The following is a 19,497-nucleotide window of genomic DNA, read 5'->3' on the forward strand; positions in this document are numbered from 1 at the left end:
TTTCCCCACCCACCCCCCCACTTAGCGCAGCTAGGACCGAGCCGCCATCTTATGTGACCTCACTTCCTTGGCAACAATGGGTGGAGCCTAAGACGGCGGGCGCATCCCCTGATTGAAAGCCGGTTGGAGAACAAGAACCGGGCGGGATTGTAAGATTGTGAGGCTTAGAGAGAGAGAGAGACGCCGCGTATCCATGACAACCTCAGAGGCTGGAACATCCGGGCCTACCTCTCGTTCCTTGATTCCGTCCGATGTCCGGCGGGATGGCGGTGGCGTCCTGCAGATGACTGCTTCGAGAGAGCCTCCCCCGAAAGAGCCCAGGCAGCCACCGAGCCTGCGGTTTCTTCCATTGGGGTCCGGGCTCAAGCCACAGAATGGCGCAGAACTGGACTTGCACTTCGACTCTTGAGCAGTCCTTCCAACCTGTTGCCGGTCCCGTGTATGCTGCCTTCAGCTCCACGATTTCCGCACACAAAATTAGGGGAATCGAAATCCAGTATATTCGGAGAGTACACAGGCGGGGGACACGGGTTTTTGGAAGATATCACCCGTACAAGTGTTCTTCCGTAAAATCCCAAGTAATGACGGTGCATTGGATTTATCAATGGCGTTTATTTTGAAGTTTCAAACTTTGCTGTCACAGTTCACATCGAAGACATTTTACTATTATATAGATTATGCTTGTCAAATAATATGAAACTTGATTTATTATTTAGGATTTAGTTATATGTATTTTTCCAGATTTATTTATTTATTTATTTATTTTATTACATTTATATACCGCCCTTTCCCTGAGGACTCAGGGCGGTTTACAGGGAATTAAAAATCAAACATACAAAAGTTAAAAAACAAGTTAAAAAATATTAAATTCACCCTGTACTCTTAATTTAATTATTAGGTTAGGCTTTTTTAATTAGCTACTAAAATATTACTATAAAATTTCATAAAATATTTTCTGGCAAGTTTACTAATGAAGAGGGAAAAGAGAAACAACAGGAATTATTCAGATCATGGTAGTGTTTAAGGTAATTGTATAAATAAATAAGATGGAGTCCAATAATTGGATATTCACTAATGAATACTTAGCCTATCATTATTTTCTCTGTAGTAACTACATCTAACATCGCGAAACTAGACATCACTTCTTATAATGAAAGTTCCCACTGTTCTTTCTATTGTGTGAAGATTATAAAAAGCACGCGAGTGCAAATCGAGTATTTGTTCTGGTCTTAGGGAGAAGCAGTGGTGAATTGAAGAGCTCCATAAGAGCAGAGCTGATGACCAGGGCAGAAAGAGGAGCCAGTGAATGCACCAGCTCTTTGGAATTCCTCTCTGGAAAAAGGAGAGGACAAGGATTGCCCCAAGAGCTGCATACAGTGGCTTCCCATGAGGAAATCGTAAGACAGTGGTCTCCCGCAGGTTTTAGAGCTCTAGGACAGTGGAGAAAGCCATCTTGCCTAAAGTGCAATTTGGCACCTTCAAAAGGAGACTGGCTTCACATAGTCCCTTTCTTAACCTTTTTATAAAATAGCTTGTTACTAGCTTTTGTAGGTTAAGAGTCTTCAAAAGGGCAACTTTCATTCCACCAAGTTAAGTTTCCTTCTGTTCTTCATCAAACAAGTTTCACGCAAGGACTTTATTTTTTTTTTAATTTCTAAATTAATAGCAAAAAGGTAACTAGAACATAGATGTTGGAAATTCATAAATAAAGGGGCCGAATGGACTTAAAATAAGAATTTGAAATATAAGAATAACTTCCTGGGAGTTGCTTAAAATTTTACAAATTTATCATAATTTTGAAACTAATTGTAAGACACCTTCCTATGGGAAAGTGCTGGTTATGAGAAAAAAGAGGGGACTTTGAAGGTGACTAGAGGGAACAGAAAAAATTGAGAGGTTGGTCTTGTAAAATATCCCCATTTTTACTTGTTTAGGATCATTCAACAGAGATCAGAGCCCACCACGTAAAGGGAAATGCAGATTAATTTGTTGGATCTGTAATCAAATTCAAAACATCTCTGGGCAGCACAGTGTGAAGAACAGCTAAAAACAGCAATGAGCAAAGAGATAGGCAACCCAGAAGAATCAACATTAATGATTCTTAGAATCATACTTAGAAAGGTATTCAAGCCAATTGTAGAAAAAGCTAAAGAATGAGAGACATTATAGCTTATGCATACTAGTAAACAACAAAGTTGAAGAATACCACAAAGAAAATATATGGTTTGATGATTATGAAGGAAAGGCTTTAACTGTGTTGACCATATTAAGCTGTGGGCTGTCCTTGAGAAAATGGGAATCTAACTCCCTGTCATCATGCGAAATTTATACAAAGCACAGGAAGCCACTGTCTAGACAGAATATTGTAAACAAGCTTGCTCCAGATTGGCAGAGAAGTGAGTCAAAGCTCTTTCCTTATTTATTCAACTTACGTTGTGAATATATATATTGAGGGATGCTCAATATTAAGGGAGAAAGGAGTATAATATAAAATTGGAGGAAAAAAACAATAGTAACTAATGCTACAGTTATGACACTACTGTCTATAGTTGAAAGCCTACTCTGTAATGAAAGCCAAGGAACATAGTGAAAAAATGGGCCTAAGGCTAAATATAAAGAAGACCAAACTATTGATAACAGATACAGCAATCAGCCTTAGAACTGACAATGAAAACAAGAGTGGTGGATATCTTCTATATTTTAGGATCCAATCAACAGTAAAGAAACTGCAGTTATGCCATAGACTAGCAACTGAAAAGGTAACAATGAAGGATTTTGAAAGAATATTCAAATGCAGTGATGAGTCTGTGCACCTACAAAGATCAGCTGAGTGCTCAGAATGGTTTTCCCATATTGGATGTCCAAGAAAACAAAATGGATCCTAGAAAAAAAATCATTCTCACTTGAGAACAAATGATAAGGCTCAAATCAGCTCTTGGACACATTGTGCAAAGACTCAGCTCTCATGTGACGGAAGAGAAAATGCTGTTAGGCTTTCAAGATTCTATTACTGAGCCTAGACCAATAAAGTTCCAGTATTTTTTGTGGAATGTGCTTCCTGATTTTGGTACCTTGAAAGGTTGACAATAGTCAATCCCCTAAAACTATTCCTGTAGTGTAGGAAATTAAAATTGGGGAAAAATATCTACTTAGACAATTTTCAGCTTTCAAAGAATGTACACACAATAAATACTCTTTCAAATTTTAATTCCTTACCTTCCTGTAACTAGTTTTTAACTTTTGACCCGTTAATGACCATTCAAAATGGTTAAGACACTGAATGTGTGCTTTACAGGTCGCTTCTAACCATTGTAAAATGTCACACCATATTCCCATAATCACATGACTACATTTTGGACATTTGGCTACAAGCATGCCTTTATAATTGTTTGCAGCATCTTGTGGTCACATGGCTGCAATTTGTGATGTTATTTGCTGGTTTTCAGCATTTTTTGCCAATTTCCAATGAAAAGCTCCCATTTGAAAGAATGTGTTTCCATGTACAACTGTTTCTTGCTTAACAGCTGCTGTGAAAAATGTAGTAAAATCAGGTCTGGTTACATGAATGGCTCAACTTATGATTAGTACAGTAAATCAAACCAATTATAGTCATAAATTCAGGACTACCTCTAGTTATTAGTGGGAGCTATAATAAATTGCATCCAAACCAGTGCAAACAATCATGGGAAGCTAGAACATTGGTTGGCCTTTTTCTGTATATAAAGTGCTTCTTTTACTTATTCTAAAATATTAGCTTATACATAAAATGTTCAAAATTGTCCTGATAATATGCTAGTTGCTTGAAACTCTATAGAAGGGATGCACAATACATATTTCCTTGAATGTGTTGTTTTAGTGGCAACCAGTACTTATGTACTTCTTCTGAAATTCTACATAATTGTTAGTTGTTCTGAATTTGTATTATTAGTTTATTTTTAGTAAGACTGGCAAGCTGCAGAATTTTTTTTTATTTCTTTCTATTATTTAAATACATTTAAATATTTACCTGAAAATCAAGCAAGTGAGAGCCAGTTTGGTGAAGTGGTGAAAGTGCTAGCCTAGAAACCAGATGAGTTCTAGTCCTGAATTAGACAAGAAAACTGGTTGGGTGACTCTAGGCCAGTCATTCTGTTCAACCCATCTCACAAAGTGGCTGCTCTTGTGGGAAAAATAGGAGGAAATACAGTATATATATATTTGCCACCTTAACTTATTTATAAAGTAATAAAGGTGAGACAAAAAAATCTAATAAATATAAAGTATGTCCAGCATAAAGCCTGCTGAATATCCTATGTGCCGAACAGGAATGAATCTACTCCTTTTTTCAATTTATTTCCACCATGTACACCCATGTCATTGCCCAGTATGGGTATAATTGCATATTTTCACCTATTTTCTTTTAAATATATTGATAATACAATGTAAAAAGCCAGTTTGTAAATTTATCAAAAACATTTATTGGTGATGAAATATTTTTTAAAAAAAGGTAATGAAATTAAATCTATTTTCTTAGAACCACAGGCTGCAGGATCTGTATAAAAGAAAAAAATGAAGTCAGTCAACCAATTTTTATTAGACTGCACTTCACAAAAATCTTTTCATTGCTTATGTAAATCAGCAAGACATTAAAATAATTAAAACATGTTATTACCATGTTAACTCAACATATCTATATTACATCTTTTCTATAAAAGTTATAGAAAATCAACATTCTAAAATTAAGAAAATTAACACATTAAGCTGTGCAATGAAATTCTAGACTTAGTCAGAACAGACATCCTCACAAGCTAATGTTCACAGATATTTAACTCTTCTTTTTTGAAGTTTAAGCTCCTATAAAATCTTGGTAGAGCCACACTAATTTGCACATCTTCAAAACAGTTTAGTTTATTAGAAGCTTACTGATAACATTTGCAATATTTTTTATTTTTTATTTTTTATTTTAATTCCATTTATATCCCGCCCTTCTCCGAAGACTCAGGGCGGCTTACAAGCTTAGCAGTGGTTTTGCTTTGAAAACCTTGCTCATATAAATCAAATAAGGTTTATAAAATAAAGTATGATCTTCTGCTAATCATACATGTAAAGAATATGTTCTATTATTCTATTCTATTCCCCCCTGTATAGAGGAATAGTTGATGACAACTCCAACGATTCTTACACTGATTAAATACTCGGGGATTAAAAAGCTTTTAATCTACAGTGGAATTTATCTTAATAACATTCATTGATAAGTGTAGTTTTTTTAATTTTAATGTGTTTAAAAAGAAAAACCAATAAGAAAAAAAAACAAACATGATTAAACAATAGAACACAGATATATGAAAATAAATGTGATTTTAAAGAAAAATACAGATGTTTAATCATTCATATTTAATATTTCTTCCCAAAATAAGAGTTGTACAGCTGAAGGTGGTTCATTAGGAAAAGTGCTGTTAATATAACTGGTGAGCAGATTTAAGTAATTTTATCCTTCATTGTTTTCCGTTTCAAAGCTCTGTGTTTTTATACAATTTTTTCAGCCAGAATTATTTTTCATAGTATTAAATTCAATTGATCCAATGAAAATTGTCCTTTAGCTCCCCAAATTTTGAGGTAACAATGAAGAATTAATTTCTTATGCTGTATTTACATGCATAAGGAAGCATAGCAGGATTCACTAAGAGACTGTCTGATGTTATTCCCTAATTTCCTCAAAAAGTTTCAGCCAAAAGGACAGATTAATTGTAGGCCATGAAATGGCTTAGTAGGATACACCAAGTTCCATCCCAAATCATCCCCCCAGAATTTTAAGAAAATGTCACACTCAACCTAAGCTCATAAATAACATTAGTAAATACCCTTCCTTTTAAATTGATATACCTCGCTCTTAAGATGTTGCAGTTTTAAGTGATGAAATCAATACATTTTGTGAAGCAATGATTGAGGCTGAGCCATCTCAAACTACAGTTGACAGATGTAAGCATTCCTTCTGCAAAGTATATTCAATATCAACGGCATCTTTATTAATAATTATTTAATTCTATAAAACCCAAGCTAGGTGGCAACATTTAATTGTCCTTGGCTGATACCAGAAAGGTAAGCATGGTCTGGGTTGATTAGTACTCAGATAGCAAACCTAGTATCTCTGACTCGTAAGGAATAATGGGAATTTTTTTTAAAAAAAATCCCATTGGAGGGAATAGCAAGCCACATCCACGTTACTTTCAAGAAAACTACATATCAGTAGAGAAATCAAATTCAGCTTGAAGGATACTTACAGTACTATAGTACTGTTTATTTTCTGTTTCCTTAAAGGTATTTATCCTCATGAAAGAAAAAAAATGAGAATATAAAGAAAAAAGGATGGTAACTCATGTTATTTTATTATTTTAATTCTTAATTATATAAACTTTCAGATTTGGTATTCTTCAACCTCTATCATGCTTTTGTACAATTTCTCGAATCCTACATTTTTGTTATATATAACTAAGAAAACATTTTTTTGCAAAGATGAAATAAATCCTTTCTGGTTTGCAACAATTCAAGCCTCCTACTTCAATAGTTACCTAATTTTAAAGTAGTGGTTTTAGAAATCAGAGTAGTGTTTCAACCTGAAAAAAGTAAAACAGAATTAATATTAGAGAGCTTAAGAACTATTATCACCTATCCATGACATATATAATCTGATGTGGCTTTTCTGGAGGTGACTTCTAATCAGAGGTATTTTATGATTATACTACTTAATATAATCAGTTAAGGTACACTGATTTTATTAGGCTTAAGTACACCCTAGCATGCTTATGAATGATCTGGAAATACTATAACTTGATTCTTTCCATTAAATTTTACTTGTTTTTACTTGTTGTTGTTGTTGTTAGTTGCGAAGTCGTGTCTGACCCATCGCGACCCTATGGACAATGTTCCTCCAGGCCTTCCTGTCCTCTACCATCTTCTGGAGTCCATTTAAGCTCACGCCTACTGCTTCAGTGACTCCATCCAGCCACCTCATTCTCTGTCGTCCCTTTCTTCTATTGCCCTCAATCTTTCCCAGCATTTGGCTCTTCTTCAGTGAGCCCTTCCTTCTCATTAGGTGGCCAAAGTATTTGAGTTTCAGCTTCAGGATCTTGCCTTCTAAAGAGCAGTCAGGGTTGATCTCTAGGACTGACCGGTTTGATCGCCTTGCAGTCCAAGGGACTCGCAGGAGTCTTCTCCAGCACCATAGTTCAAAGGCTTCAATTCTTTGGCGCTCAGCCTTTCTTATGGTCCAGCTTTCACTGCCATACATTGCAATCCCTGCCATACATTGCAATGTTTTTAATACTTGATTTAAAATATAGAACTTAAATGTGCCAAATATTGACTGAAGCTCACAGTTGATTGTTTTTCCTTACACTCCCACTGTATACTATATTTTTATTATATTATGAAAAGCAGTATTAAAAGTATGCCAGAATAGTCAATCATTTATTACATACCTGTACAATAAAGCTTTGCCTTTGTTGTTTGCTATGGAAAAATATCCACTTCTTGGTGAGAAATCCATACAGTAAGCTAAATATAACAACTTTCTCCTGAACACAGGAAAATTTGAGAATACTGTAAATGAAGGAATATGGACCTGTAAAAAAGGAATAAAATTGTTAAAAATAATACAGGGGAATGAAGACAAACTGCTCCATTGTTTTAAACTTTAAAATTCACATTTTCCATTAGGTAGACTTTTTCATTTATTACAAGATATTTAATTTTGATGCAGCAATAAAATAGCTACTATTTTATTCAGGAAGAGCCAGTGAAGTCCTTGAGATTTTTGAGTAATATATAAAATTTCAGCCCAACCTTTTTCTCAGGTAACAATTATAAGTACTAAAAGTGCCTCCCCTTAAAAAATAAGACACAGGCTTTTAGTATTATTTTATTATCAATGAATTACTGAATTAATCTTTCTCTGAATAGATGCTTTATATCCTTAATTATTGATATTTTTCTTTTCGACATTTAAAATACCCTGTGTAATCACAAATGGTTGTAGGGTTACATAAGTATTTTGTGTAAATAAAGGGTTCTGCATTATTTTACAACTTTTCATGTTTAGTAAAATGCAATCTCTTTGCCCTTGAACATTTCTGTTCTGTTGCTTGAAATTTCCCTTCACTTTTTTATTTTGGTTTTCCCTCTTCCATGCAAATACATGCAAAATGGAGGAAATGAAAATTTCAGCACAACATTAATAAAAATGTACTTACCAGTTTCACTGCATCATCAATTTTATTAGAAGCCATTGCTAGTATTTCAGTGGTTGGGTTGAATACTAACGATGTAGAAGGCGTGACCAAGTTCATTATAGCCTTAAGAGGCTTAGGACGTGTTTCTCTGATGCAATCATCATGGGCATACACATTCACAACTCCAGAATTAGAACTAGAAAGAGAAATATTAATGACTTAGAAACAGGTCAGCTACTTATATTGTAGCACATATTCAAATGTTTAACAAAAACAAACCCCAAAGGTTCTCTTCAATTATACTTCATATAAATGAGGGGACAATTATATTACATGCTAATAAAGAGATGACTTTTACATTTTTATAAATTCTGGGCAAAGTACTTCAGGTTGATATTGACTTCAAAGCCTTGTACATATATTTTTAGGAAATAATTTCACAAAATTGACAAATATGATCATTGCAAGACAAAAACTTTTCTTAATAGTCCATTTGGAATTTTCATCTGGGGAAAAAAGGGACATTTAAAAACATTCAGATTTGACTCAAAGAATATCAGAATTATTACATGTATCCTGAATAGTCGAAGCAATTACCTCCAATTGAAGTTTTCTTTATATGGAGTGGACTAATCCAGAGCTGGCACCGAAATACTTCTACAAATCTAATCTGGATTATATATTGCAAAGATAATGCTTCACATACATGCAGATATTTTGGCGTGTAAATCATGGTTTAGCAAGCCATGGTTTAATGTGTATGTAATTCACTATGGTGGGAAGGTAACAGCGTTCCGTGCGCCTTTGGCGTCTAGTCATGCCGGCCACATGACCACGCAGACGTCCTCGGACAAGTGCTGGCTCTTTGGCTTTGAAACGGAGATGAGCACCGGCCCCTAGAGTCGGAAACGACTAGCACGCATGTGCGGGGGAACCTTTACCTTTTTTAATTCAGCCTCTCCCCTTGTGCAGATGAATGCTCAATATTTAAGGACATATTAGTATTTGTCTTTCCTTTTACTTACCCACATGCAATATATTGGCTGTTTTTAGAGACTGCAATAGAAGTACCATGCAGACAACCTTCATCAGTAAACTTGTTCAGACACCGCCTGCTTTTCACATCCCATATGAAGACTTCACCCTCATCTGACAGATAAGCACACGTTATTGAAAACAATGTTGATAAGAATTTAAATATCACATGCTTGATTTAGAAAAAAAGAAGTGATTAGACTGAATCTTTTCACAATTATTCAAATTGTTCTTGTTATTTTTAATAGGAGATATGGATTATAAACTATATGGAACAAAATAAAGGCATACAAAAGGGTTTTTTTGCTATTGGGAGGCTGTATTGAGTTACAAATATTTTATCTCCCATCTTTAATATTTTTATAAACAACTTAAAGCAGTGAACATATCTAATGGTCTTTTTTCCTTCTATTTTCCCCACAACCATAATCCTGTGAGGTGAGTTGGGCTGAGAGCGACTGGCCCAAGGTCACCCAGCCAGTTTTTATGCCTAAGGTGGGACTAGACGCGATGATCTTCTACTTTCTAGCCTAATGCTTTAACCACTAAACCAGGGGTTGCCAACCAGGGGTGCTGGCACCCTCTGGGGGTGCAAGATGATATTCCAGGGGGTGCGAAAACTTGGCTTTTCACAATTATAGTGCATATGCATAATTCTTTGTCGTTATTTCAAACTTTTGTAAGGGGTACGAGTATATATCAGAAGCGTTCTAGGGGTGCGGGTTATAGAAAAGGTTGGGAACCACTGCACTAAACCAAATATTACTGTACTATTTTAGGTTTTAATGATCAGTGTTATCTGTGGTTTTGAAATGGGGACAATTAATACAACAGCAACAACAGAAGTCGAACTAAGAAATATTTCTGTCACCAAACTACAAATATTAAATCTGCAGTCAGCAATTCTGCATGTCATCAAGTCTGGAAACATTACCAGAATGTGTGTAGATTCTGCTGCCATCTGGAGAGAATGATGATGCAATAGCCCTTCCATTTATTTTCATGCTTCCAATAAATTCTTTTGTCTAAAATGGACACATAATGCCTATAATCACCTTTATTTATAAGACTATTAAGCAAAACAGCCTAAATCTTACTGAATTATTCTCTTCTATCTTGGGAGAAATGAGAGATATCCCAACATAAAGATTACATAATTTCCTTTAGTGTGTTTTGTTATTGTTACCCTACTTTACTATGATGCCATCTTTAGCTTTGTTTTATTTTCTTTTGTAATATTAGTTGACTCATTTATTTATATAACTTATTTAAAGAAAACTCTTACAAAGTATAAAAGATAAAATTAAAGAGCCATCAATAATCATGGATTGGATTCAGCAAACTTGCAAAAAATATTGTATGGGTTAGCAAGTGTATGAATATATCTTAGTATTAATTAAATGGTAACATATTGCCATCTGAACTATGTTATCCCAAACTAAACATTTAAGTAGAAACTTTACCTTCATTGTAATCAAATGAAGATAACCTGATGTTCCACTAAGCAGCAGGAATGTTCCATCTGGAGATACTTCAAAATTTTTTACAATCTTCTCCTCTAAGCCTTTAATTCAAAGCAAACACGTAAGATATAGTTCTTCCGTATACAGAATTTGTTTTCAAAAATCTATATTCAATTTAGCAACACAATCCCCTAGATTTTAGGGAGATATATTCTCAGGTAAAAATGAAAGTTCTCAGCCGAAAGTACAAGTTTGTTGTACATGTCTGAAAATGAAAGTTTGATTCAGATAGATAAGACAAGAGAAAATCAAATTTCCATTTTGGATGCGTATAACAAATACACATCCATATACATCCATCCATATACACATGCACGCATTTGAACATCTAGCTGAGATTATAAAAGCAGATGCATAGAGACAAAGGTACAAGTAATTTGCCTAGTCTTTCCTTCTTGGTACAAAAAATACGATTACATTCAGGAACCTTAATGAAAAAGAATTACCTCTGATATGATTTATAGGAATAATTTTTCCTTCCATCATGTCATATATATAAAATAGCTTGTTATGAATGCTGGTAGCTATAACCTGGTCTCCTTCTGCACTGAAGCGTGCCTTGTAAATTGGAAAGTCTTCCAAGTGAATGCTCTGTATCTGTGAATTTGTGATGCCATCCACCTTAAAGAAAAAAGAAACACTGTTCTCTCAGTACCTGTGTACTAAGGACGTACAAATGCAAAATACAATGCTTAGCTCTTATGAACTAACTTTTTGCCTTCAAATTAAGAAGCCCATTAAGCTCTGAAAAATTCATGTATTCAATCCCCCAGAAATAAATGAGTGTAATTCAAAGCCTTCCGCAAGTATGAAGTTACTATAACTTACTATGGTAGATGATGCTTTGACATAATTCTTTTGCTTCTGAGAAAATACTGAGAAAGTCCTGCTTGTCTACATAGTCTTTGGGTTTAATCTTCTATCCCACATAATGCTTTCATCCCAGACCCATAGATGTGATAGCAAGGAACAAGCTGCTCAGTTTAACAGTAGCTGTATGGACAAAAGTAAAGTAAAATTCATATCATTCTTACCTGGAATAGTGATATAGATCGATCATGCCCAGCTGTCATAACAACTTGAGCAGTAGGATGAAACTGCACAGTTGTTAGTTTGGCATCTGATATACGCTCATTATTGGCGTGCACACAATTTTTCATCTAAAAGACAGAATACGAATATACAGTTCTTTTAAACAGAATATAGAAAAACAGAAAAGCTAAGTAAAAAACTTCTATTGGGATTAGAGTATGTTTAGTAAATTTGCTATTAGGTCAATTAAAGGTGCAAGTGAGATTTAAAATATATAAATATTCAATACCAAATATACAAAAACTGTGGAACATTTGGAGGGATGACATGTCTCAATAAATTACATCACTCTAATTCTTACTGAATGATTGGCAAGAAAAACATTCTGAATTTAAAAGGTTCTGAACACAGAATCACCATTATATATTATTTGGAATTCTATCTTACTCTGAAGGAGAAAAAAACTTATCTTATTCCTATGATAGTGCAAATCCTACAAAAAAGGAAAAGGTAAAAAAAATCATCTAAGTAAAGAAGACTTGGGAAGTTTGAAATAGAGAACCACTTAAAACAGCAGTGGCAAGTTCCACCCAATTGCTGCTATTTTTAGTTAGTTAAAGGGAGGAGGATGTCAGTTAAACCCACCTTCAGAAATAAAGATAATGCTGTCTGCCTGATAATAAGGTTGACTTCAGTCCATTTCACTACTACAGGTAGTCCTCAACTTATGACCACAATTGGGACTGAAAGTAGTTGAGTCACACCCAATTTTACTACCATATTTCTCCGAAAATATAAGACCCGGCCTTATATTTTTTTTGCCTTCAAAAGAGGCACCAGGTCTTATTTTGGAGGGATTACCTTAGGACCGCCGCACAACAGGTACCAGGGTGTGGGAGGCCTGCAGTGGTCCTAAGGTAAGTGGGTGCAAAGCGTGTGGGGCAGCTCCATTGCCCCACCCCAGCTTGATTTTTATGCATGCACCTCGCCCCAAAACTAGGGCTTATTTTTTGGGTAGGGCTTATATTAGGCCCACCCTCCCCAAAGAAATCCAAGTTAGGGCTTATTTTCGGGGTAGGTCTTACTTTTGGGGAAACACGGTACCTTTTTTCTTGTCCTTAGGAAAACCGCACAGTCATTAAGCAAACCTGGTTTGCCCACTGACTTTGCTTGTTGGAAGCTCTCTGAAAAGGTCACAAAGGGTGATCGCATGACCCCGGGACCCTGCAACCTTCTTAAATATATGCCTTTTGCAAAGTGCCTGAATTTTGTTCTTGTGACCTTGAGGACACGGGCAATGTTCATGTGAAGACCAGTCGTAAGCACCTTTTTCAGCAGTGTTGTAACACTGCACAGTGGTTAAACAAATGGTTGTAAGTTGAGGACTACTGTGTCAGTTTGCTCTTGTAAATTCTGTAGGTCTTGTAACTTCTTTACAAGGCAGATTGCCAAATCCAAAAGCATATATAGGTAGTCCTTGACTTACAACCACAACTGAACCCAAAATTTCTGTTAAGCAAGACAGTTGTTAAGTGAGTTTTTCCCCATCTTATGACTTTCCTTGTCTGAATTTTGATCGTGTGACCATGGGGAAGCTACAACTGTCGGAAGTGCGAAAGATAGGTCATTTTTTTTCAGTGCCAGTGTAACTTCACTAAACAAATGTTTATACCTATATTGTGATTATACATTACATTGTGCTTTAAGCGTTGAGATTGTGCGTGGCTATCTTGTGCTGTGTGTTCAAGTTACAAAACTCAAAATCAATTCTTTGCTTGCTTTTTGAGACAATGTACTAACAGTTTGATTCAGTGTTGTTTCATTATTTGTTATTTTTAATAAGTCTACATTAATATTTCTGTAGATTGACTGCAAGTAGTATGAACAAAGACAAGACTGAGAAAGAAAGGACCAAAGAACTTCTGAATTTCCACTATTCTTCAAGGCAGAAGATTCACTGTATCTTGAGGTTTCTTTTGTTCCAAGTTCTAAGGGTTTCTTATTTATGCACATACTCCTTTTAACATAAGTTTTATTTTAAAAATGTTTATCTTACTCTTTGAAATAAAAATGCACCCAGTAAGTCTATTCCTTTCCTTGAGCTGATGAACACGATGCAAAAGGTTCCCCTTCAGTGCTGAAGTTCCATGTATATTACACTTCGACTTAAGAATATATTCAAGATATAACAATGGCATCAGTAGCATTAGGACAACATTCACAAATCTTCAATGCCCGCATACTTACCATTTCCTATTTATAAGCTTGCCAGAACAGTAATAAAAATGCAGTAAATTTTATTTACCTGTAAAATGCCTTTTGGTAAAGAGTCTGACATGATCACAAAATTGCCTGTCTTATGCAACAGGTCATCATCCTCTTCATCCTCAGTGTCACCTTAAGCAGAGGAAGTCCTTGTCAATAATTATTAATCTGTGCTTAGACATCTCACACAGTAATTTTGCACAAGACTGCACCTTCTATTTATACAGGCGATCAAAGAATGGCTTCAGTTACCTTCTTGTTTGGCTTTCCTTTTGGTTTTGTTCTTCATGCCTCTCAGTGCCCAAGAAGGAGTTGTTCCCATAGCACCTTGAAACCTGTAAAGAAGTATTATTACTAAAGACAAAGTAGCCTTTGTCAAATAAGGATAAGTCAAAAATTTGTAATTAATGTTACAGTCAGCAAAATATGAAGAAACAGAATGAGCAGCAGATAAAGTGAGGGACAAAAGGCAAAAAATGGGTGACCATTGTTACCCATCAATATATGATCTTTCTTTCCTTCACCTCCCAGCCACACGCTGTTATGGAAGAATTATTTAAATGAATGATAGCACACTTGAACTTATATAGAACTTTATATAGTACATTCTGTATACATTCTGAATTTTACAAATTTGACTTTGTATCACTGAAGCTTCTATTAGGAATGTGGAAGAGGCCTTCATCCTGTAGTGGATAGACAATGGCTAAAATGATGATGTATAATCTGATTTTCATGTTGATGATTGTAAAAAATGTGTATGAAAACCATGTGTAGTAGGCAAAAAAGCGTTGCTACTTCTTGCATTCAACACAAATATTTCAGATTGTAACTGAAATAAAATCTCCAAAGATAGCATTATATAAAATAACTTATGTTACCAATAAAACATACTCTTCTTGAAATCTTCTTTGAAGTTTTGTTTTCAAAAGCTTATTTTCAGCATCACTTTTCATCATGTTCTTCCGATGCCGGTGTGTCATGTCAATTCTGGGGGGAAAAAACCATATACTAAATTCATTCACTTGACTATTTATTCATATTAATATTTTTAAAAGGTAAAATTTCCAAATTTCACTCCTTTGAGCTGACACATCCAGGCAAATTGTGGCAATATTATGGAAATGATTTTCTGTACCTTATTCCAGGATCTTTTTCTACAATTTTAAATGGCTTAATGATGTAGTGCATGACAATCATATTACCATTGCCTTTATCATTATTCTATTTATCCTTATGATATATATTTTAATAGATTTGAACACGTCCGGGGCAGTATGATTGTTAAAGTATATAAAAATGTGACAAATAAAATACTGTTATTATATATTAGATCAGATTTCTTTAATCAGGTATCCTCCAGATGTCAGGATTACAACTCCCAAAATTCTCAGCATGGCCGGGGTGAGTAAGTTGAGAAAATACTGTATAGATCCTATATGAATATTTCATTGTGGCTGAAGTACCAGACACAAGTAAAGATTCAGATCTCAACACACAAATTCACTAAACAGTTTTCCACTCAGTTTAGCCGATTTCATCTGGCTACTGTTAGAATAAGAGGGATGGCAAGGCAATTATATAACGTATTTTGCTCACTGGAGTAAAGGCATAAATGGAAAAAGTCAGTGTATATAATGCAAACAGCAGTCTGTATTCACATTTAACTATTTGATTAACAACAAGAATACCAAAGTAAAAGAGTAGTTGGGCAATATTTTTAAAAATGCAAAGAAGGCATTAAAATTAATTCTTAAATTGAAAAGTTAAAAAAGTTAGTTAAAACATTTACGCCCCAAAATATTTAAACGTATTAAAGAAAAGTGCAAAGAATACAATTTGCTTATGACATCATTTGACTGAAATCAATTTACTGAGTATTGCATACATTTCTTCAGTTTCATCATCTTCATCTACCCATACTGGCTTTTTCAGTGGAAGGAAGTTGTCTTCTGTATCAATCTCTGCTTCAGAATCACCAGATTCTTCTCCAAAGTTACCGCTAACCACATTACCACCCTACAATTTTTAAAGCAAAACTGTTTAAAAAGAAAACTTGAAAGCAGAAAGTTTAAATGTTTTTTAAGCTATTTTTGATGTAGCTAAGCAAAGTGGTCATTTGACATCATGCTTTTTTTTTTTTAAAAAAAAATCCCTTCTCCGAAGACTCAGGGCGGCTTACAATTTTAAGCACAAACCAATGTGCTTAGCAATAGCCTTCATTCTATGTATATGCCTGCTTATTAGGGCTTTCGCCCCCCCCCCAAGCGGCATTATTACAAAGTCAGCTTATTGCCCCCAACAATCTGGGTCCTCATTTTACCTACCTCGGAAGGATGGAAGGCTGAGTCAACCTTGAGCCTGGTGGGACGCGAACCTGCACTAATTGCAGGCAGCTGGTGTTACTTTTATTTTTTTTATTTTATTGTAATCCCATTTATATCCCGCCCTTCTCCGAAGACTCAGGGCGGCTTACAAACTAAGCACAAACCAATGTGCTTAGCAATAGCCTTCATTCTATGTATATGCCTGCTTATTAGGGCTTTCGCCCCCCCCCCCCAAGCGGCATTATTACAAAGTCAGCTTAATTGCCCCCAACAATCTGGGTCCTCATTTTACCTACCTCGGAAGGATGGAAGGCTGAGTCAACCTTGAGCCTGGTGGGATGCGAACCTGCACTAATTGCAGGCAGCTGGTGTTACTTAAGGAGGCATTAGCCTACTGCTCCACCAAGGCTCTACAGTTGCCTCACGCAATAATGGAAACGCCAGTCCCAATTACATGATCAAAATTCAGGTACTTGGCAAGTGGCATGTACTTATGATACCTGCACTGTCCTGGGGTCATGTGATCACCATTTGTAACCTTCCCAGCCAGTTTCCAAAAGCCAAGTCAATGGGGAAAGCCGAATTCGCTTAACAACCAAAAGATTCACTTAACAACTGCACTGATTCATCTAACTGTGGCAAAGAAGTGATAATGGGGCAACTCACTTAACAACCGTCTTGTTTAGAAATGGAAATTTTGGGCTCAATTGTGGTCATAGGTTGAGGACTACCTGTATTCTGTATCCCTAAATGAAACAGCACAAAGGAATTAAGTTTATTTCATTTCTCTTGATTTACTAAATCACTATTTTTCCCCCCAAAAATCAACACTCTCTCCCAGGATAAATAGAACATTCCATTAACACTTTTACCTCTTCTTCACATGTAACACAGCTCAAGTACAGAAGGTTAGGGACTAACTATTAGCTAAATGGAGAAATTAAAGAGGGTGCTCCCTGAGCTTGGTTGTTTTCTTTTAGACGTTTCAATACTCAAACAAGGTGACATCATCAGCAAGGAGTAAGTAAATGGAGAAATAACCTTCCAAGTACAACAGCAGCATTTAAAATATTTTGATGCTCTGTGGATTATCGCTCCATTTCATACAAAGAAAGAGCTACCTGTTGAATCCCTGCTTGCAAACACCACCACCCCCAAATTTTAGAGCACTTGGGCAATTTTTACAATGTGTGGACCTCAACTCCCAGTTGCCAAGTGTAAAAAATACAGTTTTAGAGAAATAGAGAGGTTGAAAAAAAGGGGAGAGCAAATGAATTTACATGCAGATGAGGCCCTGGGGATCAAAAGAAGGGTCATATGTGGAGATAGGACCCAGGTGTGGTTGTGATGGACATGGGAGTGAGGAAGATGAATTCTGAGAAGAAACATTTACTCTTAAATAACTTTTTCTTTGACAGCTTTTTTCCTTTCTGCTCACTGAGGGATTTGCAGTGTAAGCTTGCTAACAGTTGACATGTTAGGGGGGCTGCGGGGGGGGGGGACTGCAGGGATAACGATGTGAGACAGATTTAAAGGTTTAACCACTTAGCCAGGATATTGGGCTCACTTACAAGAAATGTTAAAACCACATAACTGGCACAGGAAACTAGAAGCTTTGCAAGATTCCCGTGACCTAAGGTGGCATGACATTTAGCTATTGTGCATAGCAAGCGAGAAAGCTTTAGGGGGCTGCAATCCAGGGAACCAATCAATATTCTACGTTATGCATGTATTATGGGGGGTGGAGAGGACAAACGGGTGTATGAGAATCACCTTTGATTACAAAAACTGCTGTAAGACTGTAAGTGGGGCCTTGGTAGCTTTCAAAGCCGAGGTCACTTTTATTTCTTGGTACCAAAAATAAAAGGTTTTTCCCCCCACATTTTGCATTTGGTGATCAATAGGCTTCAACACCAAGCTTAGACCCAGTTTTGGGAACAACACAGAAATAGAAAACCTCGGCTATAGTGCGAGAAAGGGCAAGGCTCCTGTCCCGTTACCTGGGTGCCCGAGGTTTGAAAACGCCGCAGCAGACCTTCGTCTTCCTCCACATCCCCGAAGACCAGCTCCTCCAGGCCACGCTCGGAGGCCGGCTTCTCCGCCAGAAGCGCCAAGTGGTGAGCTCGGCGCTCGTCCTCTTCAGATACGGTCCCTTCACGCCGATGCTCTCCCACTCGAAGTCTTTTTCGAGTCGGCATCTTGCCGGAACGAAGCCCAACTTTCGCCGCCATGCTTGCTCCTCATAGGGGAAACGCGAACCGGACGTGAAAAGGTCCATTTCCCTTTTTTTTTGCAGGAACCGGAAGTCTTTTTCGGATGAGTTGCCCTCTGTATAAATGCACTTATGCAAAACGCCGCCTGCCGCTTGGGGCGCTGTTTCAGGGGCTTTTGAAGAAGTTGAACTGAAGAGCTGGGCAACTCTTGCGCATTCCGCTTCTTCCTTCCCGTACATAGTAAACGTTCAAAATAGGCTCGGAAGTGTACGATTGAGACAACTCTTTTACGCTTCCGCATGAATTTCTCTTGTGACGCCGTCTCACGTGACTCACCGAGCTCCGCCCTCTTCTCACGTGATATCCATTTTTCAATTCAGACTCCCCCATTTTTTTTCCCCCCTTCAAAAGATTCAAAGGGTTGCGCCATTGCTTACGAGGTTGTGGGGGGGGGGCGGGGAGGGGTGTGTGCGAAAAGAAATCATTTTACTTTAAAAGCTTCTAACCCACGTCTCTTTCTTCTGAGCTTACGAAAGCCTATCTGCGTCTCGGACGCGCCTTTCGGAGTTAGCCGACGCCGCTCTTTAATCCCGCGGTTTGAACGCCTCCGACCTCCCCACCCCCTCCAAGCCTGCTTCCTCACCCACTTCCGCATCACAGACGACGTCGCCAGTGCCGTCCTGCGAGGGAGGACGACCCAAACAGCCGGGCAGCCAATGAGGACGCGCCCTGGAAGGGGGGGCCCTTCTGCGCAGGCGCGGTCCAGTTATGCTAATGTTGTTGATATTCTGGAGCTTAGAGTGGACTGTCTTTTCCTCTCGCTCGCTCCCCGGGCTCTCTCGCAGGAGTGGGAGGCTGAGCGGTCTCCTTTCTCCACCCTGGCCCTGCCCCTCGG

The 19,497-nt window shown here is 37.0% G+C and overlaps 1 protein-coding gene across 5 annotated transcripts; it reads right to left on the minus strand.

The window, feature by feature from the left end:
• Positions 1 to 4,109: 4,109 nt before the first annotated feature.
• Positions 4,110 to 19,438, minus strand: UTP18 (UTP18 small subunit processome component). Of its 5 annotated transcripts, none has more exons than XR_014025519.1 (15): positions 18,390 to 18,816; positions 15,951 to 16,081; positions 14,957 to 15,052; positions 14,315 to 14,397; positions 14,103 to 14,194; positions 11,800 to 11,925; positions 11,212 to 11,386; positions 10,706 to 10,806; positions 10,177 to 10,267; positions 9,233 to 9,356; positions 8,229 to 8,403; positions 7,458 to 7,600; positions 6,549 to 6,593; positions 6,261 to 6,306; positions 4,110 to 4,531 (listed from the first exon to the last, which is right to left on the minus strand). XR_014025519.1 is itself a non-coding variant. In XM_081320659.1 (14 exons), the coding sequence occupies exons 1-13, from the start codon at positions 18,618 to 18,620 to the stop codon at positions 6,569 to 6,571; spliced, it is 1,593 nt and encodes a 530-aa protein (XP_081176785.1). In that variant the 5' UTR covers positions 18,621 to 18,816; the 3' UTR covers positions 4,110 to 4,531; positions 6,549 to 6,568. The 5 variants fall into 5 exon arrangements, 3 of the variants coding, with proteins under 3 accessions (XP_081176785.1, XP_081176786.1, XP_081176787.1); XR_014025520.1 differs by having other exon boundaries at positions 4,110 to 5,968; XM_081320659.1 differs by lacking the exon at positions 6,261 to 6,306.
• Positions 19,439 to 19,497: the final 59 nt, after the last annotated feature.

Source organism: Vipera berus (assembly GCF_964194415.1).
Source record: "Vipera berus genome assembly, chromosome: 2".
NCBI lineage: Eukaryota > Metazoa > Chordata > Lepidosauria > Squamata > Viperidae > Vipera > Vipera berus.